Genomic DNA, 12,614 nt, shown 5'->3' with positions numbered 1-12,614 from the left:
TTGGGATGTTGAAAAACGAAACAAAAAGATCCGTACCAAATAGTATACACAGAGCAAAAACCAAATTCATTTCGCAGAAACATTTGCGTATTAGTACCCATTGCCTATTGTAGTTCTATATTCACACATACATTTAATAATACATTTATAATAATACACACGACTCGGGACATCTCGTTTAGTATGTACATTCCCTTGTTCGCAAGCAATGGTTCCGGTACGTTTTTCCACATGCTGTTAAACTGAATTCTTGACAATGTTCAAGATTTGGAGCTTTCGTCTCAACAAGTTGGAGATGATTTTGAGAGAGAGAGAGAGAGAGAGAGAGAGAGAGAGAGAGAGAGAGAGAGAGAGAGAGATGTATAACTGTTAAGTCAACAAATGTCCAAAAATTGAAACGTCAACATAAATGAGCTTTTTTTGTTGTTAAATATTCTGGTGTATAGGCTACAGCACAATTCTTATAATTCTCATAAGAACTGGCATAATTGCTTCCGTTTCCGCTTGACATTCCATCACATGATTTGATGCGTTTTTCAGTGGTTTATTTTTCTAGTGCCCTTTAAACAAAAAGTGTAGTCTCTCGTTCCTGGGATTCGGGATTGTAAATTCTACAATCGTCTCTTACACCGGTCTATCCACTGCGTACTGACACGCGCTGAGATTGGAGGCCGGGTTCTGCACACTCGCGTATCCAAAACTCGAGTGCTGCTTGGCTTTCAGTCTCAGACTGGCAAGACTGGAGTTACAAGTGTCCCGGTAAACATACGGAGGTGTCGGTGGGGCGTAAGGACACGCCGGCGTGGGAACTCCAGAATTTAGCGAGGGGTTGCTGAGGTTGTTCAAGTTATTGAGGCTGTTTAAGCTTGATCCGGTGACAGCAGACGGAACCATACTGGAGGACATGCTCATTGAAGAGATGGAGTTAGGTGGAGAAAACATGGTCTGAGAGGACAGCGGATTGACGTTCATTGAATTGAAAAAGGGGAAGCTTTTGGTAGACAGAGAGGCCGACGTGAGCCCCTTTGCTGCCCAGTTATTGTACGTATAGCTGGGATACATGTCATCGTAGGGCTGCATAAGTCCATTAAATTGCGGGCCAAAACCATTTTTACACAGCTCGGCCTGTTGATTCCTCTCCCTTTTTCTCCATTTTGCCCGTCGGTTTTTGAACCACACCTGAAACAAATGTAAATAATAATTGTAGGCCTATATATATATCTAATGGTCGTTTACAAATATATGAGAAATGCCAAGTATTGATTATTATAAGTTTTAAGAACTAGGCTATATCAACAACGGGTGTTCGCTACCGGTGGGTTTGTTTGAATTCAATTGAATTAAAATTAAATGGCTGGTGGTGTGAGAGTCAAATCGTATCCGCTTTTTATCAGTCACAATCTTGTCTGATTCCCCAGGAATCCCAATACACATCCAGTCTTACAGCGGTCATTAGGCCGCCCGACTTTCCAAGTGTTTATTCACCCTAAACAGGCGGAGACACATTAACCTTAAGGATACAACACAATCACAAAACACAAGCTTGACACCTCTTTAACAGCGACTGCATGACTCCATTAAAAGCCTGTTAGCCCAGTGCGTCACTTGTGTTGATTTGAGCATGTATACTAATTACACAACTTAATCTTATAGTCTATATTATAACAAAATCGAATATATTCACTAATATATTAATGATCTAATTCATAATGTTATTTAATATTAGAACATATAATTTAAAAATGTATGATGATGTCAGACATCACTGTATATTTTACATTTTAAGTAAGCCAGTTATAACATTTAAATAGGTATAAACAGGAATATTCACTTGCAGAACTTTATAAAGTCTGCATGAATTTCACCTCTTTTTTTCTAAATAAGAAATACAAGTTGAATATTTAAAGCACATATTATTTCAAAGTAATTTCGTTCATCAAACTTACCCTGACTCTGGCCTCCGTTAAATTTGTCCAAACGGCGATCTCCTCTCTAGTGGACATGTCCGGGTAGCGGTTGCGCTGAAAAGTGGCCTCCAGTTCTTGGAGCTGTTGGCTAGTAAAATGCGTCCGTTGCCGCCTCTGCCTCTTCTTTTTTGACGGGTCATCAGACGAATCTTCGTTTTTACTCTGTTCTTTCTCTTTCTCTGCAATGGAAAGTTAAATCATATTTTAACAAGACGTGACTAGAAAGATGTTTTAGCCTCAGGTTTAAGTTTTGATACACTGAATGGGTCTGTTTGAGTAAAAAAAGAAACAATAGCCTTTGTTTAATCGATTGTATGTTTGAAATCATTGTAGCATGGTTACAACTGATAGGGCTCGGATACAGTAATTAGTGGTAATTAACAACAACAAATCCTGAACTGCTGTCAATGTCTAAACAGCATTTCCCGGCAAAACAACATTGAATGTAGAATCCACGTGCTCGATTGAAATAAAACATTATTTATATTAAGATTTTGAAAATTATGCTTATTAATTAAACATTTGTTTTTATATAAATCTGCATATTTGTTATATGTATATTGTTGAAACACAAGCAACAAAAATTTCCCTAAGGGGATAATAATAAAGCAATCAATCAATCAATTAAACGCGATTTGTTTTATCATAAGAAGGACAGGAACTTGAAAGTTAGGAAATGTGTGTATTGTTCTTAACAAAACGCTATTATCACTAAATGCAAACATTTGTGAGAAGCCCACATTTTCAGACAATTTAGGCCTAAGTAAATAAAGCACTGCCAAACGGCATGGCTTATGTACTTCAATAGCCCCATGAAACAATCGACTGCCAGGTCGATGTCATAATTTATTTGAAACCTCTGCAACCCTGCTTTTACATTTAAACATTTTGAAGGCTTTTTAGAAGGCGGTAGACGAAATGATAGCTGACACCAAAACTGCAACCTTTCAGTTAAACTTATCTTCAGAGGACCAGGGCTTACCTACTGACTCTGGACTGGAGGTGTCTGAGACGGTGTGTACCTCCAGCCTGTGTTTAGAGTCCACAGAGCGCTGAAGCGGTTGCATAGAGCCCGTCGCGAGCGGCGTGTGTTTATTCCTGGTAATGTGGTGATGGTGGTCCAAACTCAACGGATCCTTCATAGAGGTCATGGATAACGAAAGCGAATTATGTAGGGTTCGCAAACTGCTATGGCTTCCTCAGCGAAGGTCACAAAATTAGAAACAGAAATTATGACGGGTGGGAAAAAAATAAAGAAATGTGTCCAGTGTAGTGAAGTGTCGGCAAGCGTTGTCGGGATCACTGGAACTGTGCTCCTTTCTCAGTGAAATCACTTAAAACGACAGTCCTTAAACGACTTGGTTTTAAAATAGACACGGCGCTGAAGAAAGTTCGAGTTTTGTTTTAGATTCGGCTGAGGACAAATACATATCTGTTTAATTCCGAGAGCGGCAATGAGAACCAGAGTGACAGGGACAGGTATGTGATATTATATCCACTTGCATACACACACTCTCCTGCACACCACAGCGCTCTCTCTTCATTTCAGCTGTCCCTCCATTCGTCCAACCGAGCTGCTCTATGCGTCCTGACGTCACACAGAGCCCGCCCACAATCTGACGGAACATTGCATGCTCAATGCATAACAGTTTTTATGGCCAACAGACGGGCAATAGAAATAAGAAAGTCTAAGGTGCTTTTTTATAAAGGCATGTAAAGAGAGATGCTTGGCGCATCTACAAGTCAATTATTTGGCCTCTGAGAAGGCAAAATGGGTTAAAGAACAGGATTCCTAAAATACACCTGGCGCTGTAAACACCAATCAAACTTTTGTAAGCAGGCATGATCAGAACACTGCGTTTTATCAACGTCTTTACTCAAGCAGACATTTCTGTCAATGTAAAATGTGTCAGTTAGGAAACACAGTAGCCAACTCATAATGACGTTTTCACATTTTGACACTTAAATTAGCCTACAGGATTTGGGTATCAAATATTTACATATTTGTTAGTTATCACCAAAGTCAGTCTTTTTAGATATCAGAAAGCCAGTAGATTATTCATTATATATATAGCTGTTGTTGAAAATATTTCTAAATATTTTATAGTTGCTTTCATTCGTTATCTTTTCAAGTACTACTTTATGGACTGAAAGCACTTTGGCAAGAGAAATCTCCGCGCCTCGGGCCCAGCATTTTTATCGCGGGAGCAAACATCAAATCTGCTTTTGATTACATTTAATCTGATTAGATGATTATTTGATTAAGAATTTTAGACGGGCATATTTAATTACTTCAGGCCTCTTCAATCAATTGGATGTTCAGGCCGTCGGGGAAAAGCATTATAGCACATAACAGTGGAGAAAATTCCAGTACTTTATAAAAAAAAGAAGAAAAGTAGGAAGAAAAAGTTCATAAGTTTATAGAAAACATTTTCCATCAGCGTTTTGTTTTAAGATAGTTGAAAATTGATTTACTAGCTATATCATAGGGGAATATATCGATTAAAGTATGCTTCAGTTTTTGTTTAGTTTTTCTTTTAGAATTCTATAAATAGCAGATAAATTAATTGGTAATGATATCAGTTAGAAATAGAAACGGCTGATTGCGATATAGATCGTGCGATCATTTCAACATGCTATTAAAAAGTTATTAAATATATGTTTTTGTGATTAAAATAACTATTGAAAGTGGCCTCTTTCTTTGAAAAGAAAAAAGAAAATTTCGAAGGTTCACGCCAGCAACTCAGATTTTCTTGTGATTACACCAGTGTGGTCCTAATTGAGTCATGCAAAATTACCTTTAACGCAATTACAGGTCAGAATTAACAACCCTGAACCAAATATCAAAGACGCAGTAAGGTCATTTCACTCGATTGCTTTTGAAAGTGACCCGACAGATAGCTCCATCTCTTCGATTATACTAACGCGTTGTACTGGGTAATATGTGCCTCATATATGATCCTGGAACCGACCAGCATTGTTTAAACATGTCTTATTTTGTACGAGTATGACCTCAAATGAAATGTAGGCTATTATTATTATTATAGATCGGGTTTCGATCTGTATCACTTGCCATTAAGTTTATTCATTCATTTATTTGCTTGCTTTAATTTTATTTGGTGACATGGATTCCGCGTTGAGATAATACCTGATTTTCAGTAACCACGAATAAGTCGCTCTTAATTACAGATCGGTTTTTATCATACCTAAAAACACAAACATTAATACAATAACTAGTCAATACTAAAAATAATAATAATTAATATCAAATTCATATCCAAAATAATAATAGTAATAAACATAATAATACTATGAATGAGAAAAGGTCTGAAGTACTTAAATATTAAATGTGCGCATCGAAATCTCATTGGTCGTAAAAGTGACCGAGCTCAATTGTTGTTAAACATGCGTAGTTGTGGACTAGATTATTGCTCTGTATTTATTCTGGACCCTCAAAATGCTTCAGAGCGTTCTCACTGCCTGCTGTGGATTACTGGCCACGGTGCGCCACAGAGCCATTAATTACCAATTCAGTCACTATAAGGGAGACGACAAATCCTTTTCGATAAGATTAAGAGGGCATATTCTTCCATTAGTATATTCCTCCTCACGAGGAGGCTTATATTACACATTTACGTTCCCCCCTGAGTCTATCTAACAACCGCTGCATATACAGTATTACCGTTCAGGAGACGAGATTGTCGGTAATCAAGTCACTCGAGTGTCTTCACTCGTAGCCTACTTTGATGTTTGCATTTTTATGCTCACTTTCGCCTCTGCTATAATGATGCACCAGTTCAATTCAAGTATAGGCTGCCATTGGAAATACTAAAGTCACCAAATACTAAATTTTATCAAATGATGAATTAATCTCTCATATATAATGCTATTTGACTTCACTACAAGTGTTTTGGTTTGTCCTCTGTTTGCACTAACTGGCCTAATGAAGATGCCAGATGCTAAGGAGACAGGCCACGCATTAAGTATCAGCCTGCTGGTATAGCCTACAGGGGGTTTTCTTTTAATCTAAATTTAGTTTTTAATATTGTCTGTGCACGACTCTGATTGAGTTGTACTTTCACTTAATCACTTAATTTCAACCTACTGGGAACATCATACTGAATGGCATGATTTCATTTAGGACGCCTCTGATAACTAGGCCTATATAAACATGCCACCCCCACCGACAAGCACTTTAAAGAATCTGATCATGTTTGAACAAATTCATGATATATTAGAGATCATACTCCTGTTCCCACGGTTTGATTGATCACAGACTAAGAAAACGTATATGATAAAACCTCAAAGTCCCTGTGAGGAGCTGAGGTAGCAGAGAGACGCTCCCTTATCCATGTATGATTCTGTCCCACCAGCAGATGTCCATCTTTGACTACAAACGTCTAACGGTTCCGCTTTCCCCGTAACCAGTCATACGTCAAACACCATAGGCATGCTCACGCTTTACTTATACTGTAAAAGAGGCCTACTTGCTATCACTGAGTAGCCTATATGGGACCTGATGAAACGGACGAAAAAAATGACCCTATTTTATACAGGCCAGGCAATATTCACTGAAAATAGCTTCGAGGTTGATTAAACCAACTAAAAACATTAATAATCCCAGAACTTCTCTTTAGACTTAACAAGCAGGGGGCCTTGTCATTCACCAATATCTTCTTACCTAATTGGGCACAAGTTGATGCAAGTTTTCGGCAGTGGGAGTCCATTTAACAGATTGTATGTTGAGCCCCTGTGAAAAAAGAGAGAAATAAAAAAAAATTATGTAAATTTCACGTATGTCCATCACTTTATAAAGGCAATCATAATGACTGGCCGGATGGGCCTCTCAGTAATGATATTATTGGATATTTCCTGCCTGTAATGGGATGTGCACATTCCTAGTTTGTATTGAAATCCCTTAGCGCTTGCTCGAATCCCTCCTAATTAAGACCCGTGTCTCCAAACACACGAAAACAACGCACAAAGAGGAGACAGTGCTGTGTGTGTGTGTGTGTCACTGAGAGGAAGAGAGAACAATTTGAGCGCTAGAAGTTGAGTGATTCCGCGGTAAAATCAGGGGATTAGTGTCTGATTGAGATGTCTGTCGGTTGGATATTACACAATTCATTATCGCAGCTCTATACTAACCCGGTATGAAGTAACACAGATGGGCCTTTATTAGCCCAGGCTTCAGCTGTTTGTTTATGATAATTTCTGACTGAAATTTGCATGCAATCCTGCTGTTAACCGTTTTCCCTCTCAATTTTCTCTCTCCGAATGCAACGCTTTGCTATATCCCTCCCCTTCTATATCACCTGCTTCGCATCTGTGCCTTTAGTCAAAGGCCCGAAATAGTGGAAATTACATTTGCGCCCAGAATTTGCAGGACTTGAAGGAGAAAAAGCATTAATCAGAATACTACTTTAAGAAGTTATAAAAGTATGCAAATCATTTACCATTTAAGTAGCTTATAAATTATAAAATTACAGTTGGCTATTGGTTTCTCCTGTCTTCCCGTTCTAGTTTTCTGAGTGTTATTAAGAGTTGCGCCTCGTTTTGATTTATTTCGTTAATATAAATATAAAAAACACTTCTATGTCGATGATATATATATATATATATATATATATATATATATATATATATATATATATATATATATATATAAGGTAGTTTTCAAAGAGCAAAACGTAAAAATATTTTGTGAATTTAATAGTTAGATTAATGCTGCCTCAATGCAAGTTCAAGTAGCTAAATAGCCTAAACTATAGAGAAATAGCTATTCTATAACGAGACATGAGAAGTGTGGCTCTTAGATATATATATATATATATATATATATATATATATATATATATATATATATATATATATATATATATATATATATATATATATCATTATAAATCTATATTTATTGATAGAGCAACGCTCGACACTCGCCAGGCCCTCACATTTGTATATTATAAAAACAACGGATCCAATAATAATGATGATGATAATAATAATAATATAATAATAATAATTGTTATTATTGTTATTGTTTTTAAATCCTAAATTACTATTATTATTATTATTGTTTGCAAATTTTTGTTTCAGTGGTTCATTGGAACAAATTAGCATATGCTCCATTGTTTCTGATGGTGATATGTAATATTTTCAAAGGCTAATATTGGAAATACAACCAAAATGCAATTACTTTAGTGTTGCTTTTGAGTGGGTGTTTTAATATAACTACTTGTTGTATTAATTAATAGAAAGACTAGGCTACGCCATATGCCATTTAGAACAAGCGATTATTTTATTCAAAACTGGTTAAATTAGTACTTTCATATAACTTTGTATTTTATCATTTAATATTTTGCATAATTAGTACAGAATTACATTTCATTTCAGTTCTTAATAATTAATTGTTTTAATTGTTTTATTGCAAGTGTCAACATAAATTCAAGAATAATGTTGTGCATTTAAAAACACCAGCCTTACAGGCTGTTTTCCAAGTTTTGGTTGCAGATTTTGTAACATAGGCCTACATTTCTGCTCATAATCTAATTTTTATTCATGTTAATAACACGCTCAAACTATTACATTGAATTTGCATCATTTACCGCACAGTGTTAAAGATATATCATTATCAACAGGACCGTCAAGGTGTAACCTGCCAAAACATCACTTATCAGGCCTCACCATCCAGCAACACTAAATCTGAAGTTCACCCATGGCTTGCGACCCAGAGGTGGAACGAATTCCTACACTTGCATAATCTCACATTCAAGATAGGGTGTCATGCACTTACCAGTGGTTGTTGAAAGCGGCGTTTAGCGGGCGTGCCAGTCTTGATTTTCTTTTAAGAAAAAAAGATAAATTCCACACCTCTGAACAAGCTTATCTCTACTCTTGATGATGTCCGGGTGCACAAACTGTTGCTACCGCGTCAAAAACGAACATAACCTCTTCCTCCTCTGAGATCTCTGCGTTCTTGCAAATAACACGAAAACGTGCATATATTACCTTCAGCCTAGAATGTCACGCTCTACCAACTAATAAATTGCTTTAGTTGCTCATATTCTCTGCCAAGCCTCCACGACTGCAACTTTTTTCCTTACAAAGACGCAGAGAGTGGTGCATTTGCCCCTCTCACGAGCTTTGACTGTCAGCGCGTGGGCGTGAGTGAGTTTGTGTGTATAAGCGCGTGCGTGTGCATGCGTGCCACAGTGGGTGTGTTTGTATGCATAACCGACACGTAGAGTATATGAAAGGGGTGAAGTTAGTGATGTGAGACGTATGTTTTCTGAGTACAGACATTCCACATATAAATTATAACGCGAACAAATTCAACCCAAAGAACGGTAAAACTCACGAATCGAATCAAGATTTTATTTCTTATTAACTATCTGTCAATTTATTTCATAGTGGTCACTGTAATTAGACCACGATTTTTTTCTTTATATTTATGCTGTAGCATTAATACGAACTGAAATTAAATGTAAAGGTGAAATAAGCTTAGAATGACCTTTAAGAAAAATTCAGAAAACGAGAGCTTTCATTTTATTTCATTTTTTTTTTTTTTTTTAATTTTGTGTATTGGACAATTAATGCTGTATTGGTGTTAAATAAATAAATAAATAAATACATAAAATAATAATAATAATAGGCTAATAATAATAATAATAATAATACTATATAATAATAATAATAATAATAATAATAATAATAATAATAATAATTCAATAGGCTCCCGTTCCACAGGCTATACATAGTCAAATGAAAACTTGAACAAAAATGAATTAGTTATGTGTTTATAAATAAGACAGCACTGAAATACAAATACAGAAGTTAGCTATAAACCATAGCTAGACAGTCTAGACTTCGCGTGCGAAGGCCAATCTAATGACCAATCTACCCATAAATCGTGTAGGCCTATAGCCTAGTAGACTAATGTTGATTTAGATTTATTTAATTTATACGGCCAACTCTGCTTTTATTTAAAATAACGTTTCTGTTTAAGTGTATGTTTGTGTCTATGTGTGTGTTTTCACGGTGTTGGTAAGACCTGCAGTATGAAGTGAACAGCTGGCTTTGATGCAAATGATCTTTAAAGATCCGCGTGCGATCTCCATCCGCACCTCACGCGAGCACAGACCGGATGAAGGTTTCACGCGCCTAATCCGTTTTTTACATTTTGGGTCATACACCCATTAAGCGAGTAATTAATGCGCTTGGCCATGAGGGAATTCCCAAGCCTGTGTGTAGACTCAGAGGAACTCGTGCGTCTTATGTTGGAATACCCCACTCACAGCTTTAGGCCTGCGAGTCTAAAAATGACATGCAAGTTTATCTCTAATTCTGCTTGCTGACAGCTGGTATTATCTACTGCAAATAGCCAACCTCGTATAATACAGTTTAGATGCGTGCAAAATCAAACCAACCTCTTGCCTTAGTCGACAGCATTTTTTCAGCCTCTTGTAAGAGTTGTATTTTTCGGAATCGTTTTTAATAACGACAATGATTTGCCAGATCAGTGTGTTCTCTCGTCCCTAACCCTCACCCTATATCCAGCGGTAGAACGCGCAGCAGCACCGTAAATCTGCTTTACTCTGCACATCATTTCCATCTCTACTGTCTGGTATCAGATCACCGGTTCTGTGTGTGATGGATGCGTCTTGCAACTGTTTTACCTTGATCTGGCAGCAGCCGGAGCCATCGTTTTCTCACGCTGCAAAGGAATGCCCAAAGTTCAGAAAAAGGGGTCGCTCGAAGATCTTCATGCCTCGGGGGCAGATCGGCGGCTTGTTCTCATTTCTGGCTCGTTATCGATTCGCTGTTGTCATCTTTGGCGTCGTAGAAGCACAATTGAAAGAATATCTGACAAGGTTCTGATGTGCAGGATAAAGTGACCCGAGCAAAACTATGTTCAAAGACTTCATGCCACATATACATAAACCTCTCCACTGCAAGATGTTTGACATTGATGTGGTGTGCAATGTGCATACATTTATATAAATGTTTATGGATTAACTTAAAGTAAAAAATTAAGTAAAGATATATCTGTTTTCAACATTTACTTAGGTGCAGCATGACTGATTATTGGCTCTTGAGTGGTTGAGTTGTGTAATGCAGTTTCTTTAGTAACTGAAAGCTTACATCATTGGTCGTTTAATTTAGGTACGATTTGCAACAGCTGACAGAATGTTTCTCATGACCCAGTAAAACAGTTCTTGCTTTACATCATATTCCTCAGTGCAATGCCACGATTTGACTAATATTGGAAATGGACAGAAGGTGTGAAAGATCTATTTCCATCACAGTTTAGAACCTCTGACATGCTTGGTATTTGCTTGGGTCTAACAAATTATTTTGGGTCATTCACTTTGGATTCATTAAGGGTGAACAGAGTTTCACACAATGAATCGATTAAATATAACTTAGTGGGCTATGTCAGACTGTGCACACAATAAATAATTGTATGTTTCATTATGATTACATTCAACACACAAGTTTAGTTTGCTCATCCAGAAAACTGCTCTGTTGTCAAATACAGTCTGACAGATTATCGGTGTAACCCAGATTATAATCACAGTGTTGCAACAAGATATATTCTCCTGTGTGGGTCACTGTAAACAGTGGCTGTCACACACTACTGTCATTTTCACACAGCATTTTTCTGGCATTTCCAAAGTTGTGCACACAAGACCGCAAACCATTAAACAAATCAGTTTATATACTGCTAATATGTTAGACCAGAAGTTTTGCCATGAAAAAAAAAAACTTTATTGTGGGTTTAACTTTTGTTAAAAAGGAAGAGATTTCTGGAGGGAAGGGATGGAAAAGTGGCAGATGAGGGAGGAGGAAAAGGCGAAGAGAGAGGGTGGGAGTTAGAAGCAGCAATAGGGAGAGAAAGTCTCAATGTTAGAATAAAAGTTGATTTGATAATAGCCACACCAGCACTTGATTAGTCTGGTGGCTGGTTTTCTGGCAGTTTTTGAAATAGTCAGACAGTTTTTAAAATTTGCCTCCACTGTACACCATTTTCAAAGCGTGAGAAGATTCTGGAAAGCATACGATGCTATCACAGGTATATGCACTGTGGTTAACATTTACTGTCATGACCAGGCCTATAGGACAAATATGGCAAGCGGTAAAAGTCGGTACCTACACACTAATACACACATACCACACTGAACCCAACAAGGCTGTAACATCTATTTAAAAAACACTCAACTGTTTGTCTCTGGCATATATACTATTAACATCTCATTTACCATGGCAGCAAAAACTATCACTGATGTAATGTGGTTTTGAATGTTAAATGATTTAATATCTTCTAGTTTAGTCCAATGGATGAAGCAGCATTGATTCAAGTTAAACTAATCTTTTCAGTCTGTATAGTGATCAAAACATGCATATAACATACCACTATATTCAGCTGCTCACTTGACTAGAAAATAAATATATACAGTATGAGGGAACAAGGTGTTAATTGCCAAAGCAGGGGGAACTTGAGCTCTCAGATCGCTGACAGGAGTGGTTAACTGTGATGATGCCCCTGGGTTGCCAGAGGGAAAATTGTCCTAGAATGAAATGAGGTATTAAGACAAACATGATGGACGTCAGCACTTAGACATCAGCTGAAGAAATCAGATGGTT

The 12,614-nt window shown here is 37.1% G+C and overlaps 1 protein-coding gene across 3 annotated transcripts; it reads right to left on the bottom strand.

The window, feature by feature from the left end:
* Nucleotides 1–303: 303 nt before the first annotated feature.
* LOC127617042 (pituitary homeobox 2-like) lies at nucleotides 304–10,669 on the bottom strand. Of its 3 annotated transcripts, none has more exons than XM_052088914.1 (4): nucleotides 10,646–10,669; nucleotides 6,649–6,717; nucleotides 1,947–2,146; nucleotides 304–1,179 (listed from the first exon to the last, which is right to left on the bottom strand). In XM_052088914.1, exons 2-4 carry the CDS (start codon nucleotides 6,692–6,694, stop codon nucleotides 625–627), a joined length of 801 nt encoding a protein of 266 aa, XP_051944874.1. In that variant the 5' UTR covers nucleotides 6,695–6,717; nucleotides 10,646–10,669; the 3' UTR covers nucleotides 304–624. The 3 variants fall into 3 exon arrangements, with proteins under 3 accessions (XP_051944874.1, XP_051944873.1, XP_051944872.1); XM_052088913.1 differs by lacking the exon at nucleotides 10,646–10,669 and adding an exon at nucleotides 8,764–9,120; XM_052088912.1 differs by lacking the exons at nucleotides 6,649–6,717; nucleotides 10,646–10,669 and adding an exon at nucleotides 2,950–3,499.
* Nucleotides 10,670–12,614: the final 1,945 nt, after the last annotated feature.

The sequence above is a fragment of the Xyrauchen texanus genome, chromosome 23, assembly GCF_025860055.1.
Source record: "Xyrauchen texanus isolate HMW12.3.18 chromosome 23, RBS_HiC_50CHRs, whole genome shotgun sequence".
NCBI classification, from domain to species: Eukaryota; Metazoa; Chordata; class Actinopteri; order Cypriniformes; family Catostomidae; genus Xyrauchen; species Xyrauchen texanus.
The sequence above is the reverse complement of the archived record's forward strand: the minus strand, read 5'-3'. Positions and strand labels throughout refer to the sequence as shown.

Excerpts from the sequence above, each read along its gene's own strand:
- LOC127617042 (XM_052088912.1), bottom strand. The coding sequence starts at position 3,118 with ATGACCTCTATGAAGGATCCGTTGAGTTTGGACCACCATCACCACATT. Across the intron at positions 2,147-2,949 it reads CTCCAGTCCAGAGTCAGTAG|AGAAAGAGAAAGAACAGAGT; the intron begins GTAAGCCCTGGT and ends TTTCCATTGCAG. Across the intron at positions 1,180-1,946 it reads TAACGGAGGCCAGAGTCAGG|GTGTGGTTCAAAAACCGACG; the intron begins GTAAGTTTGATG and ends CATTTGTTTCAG.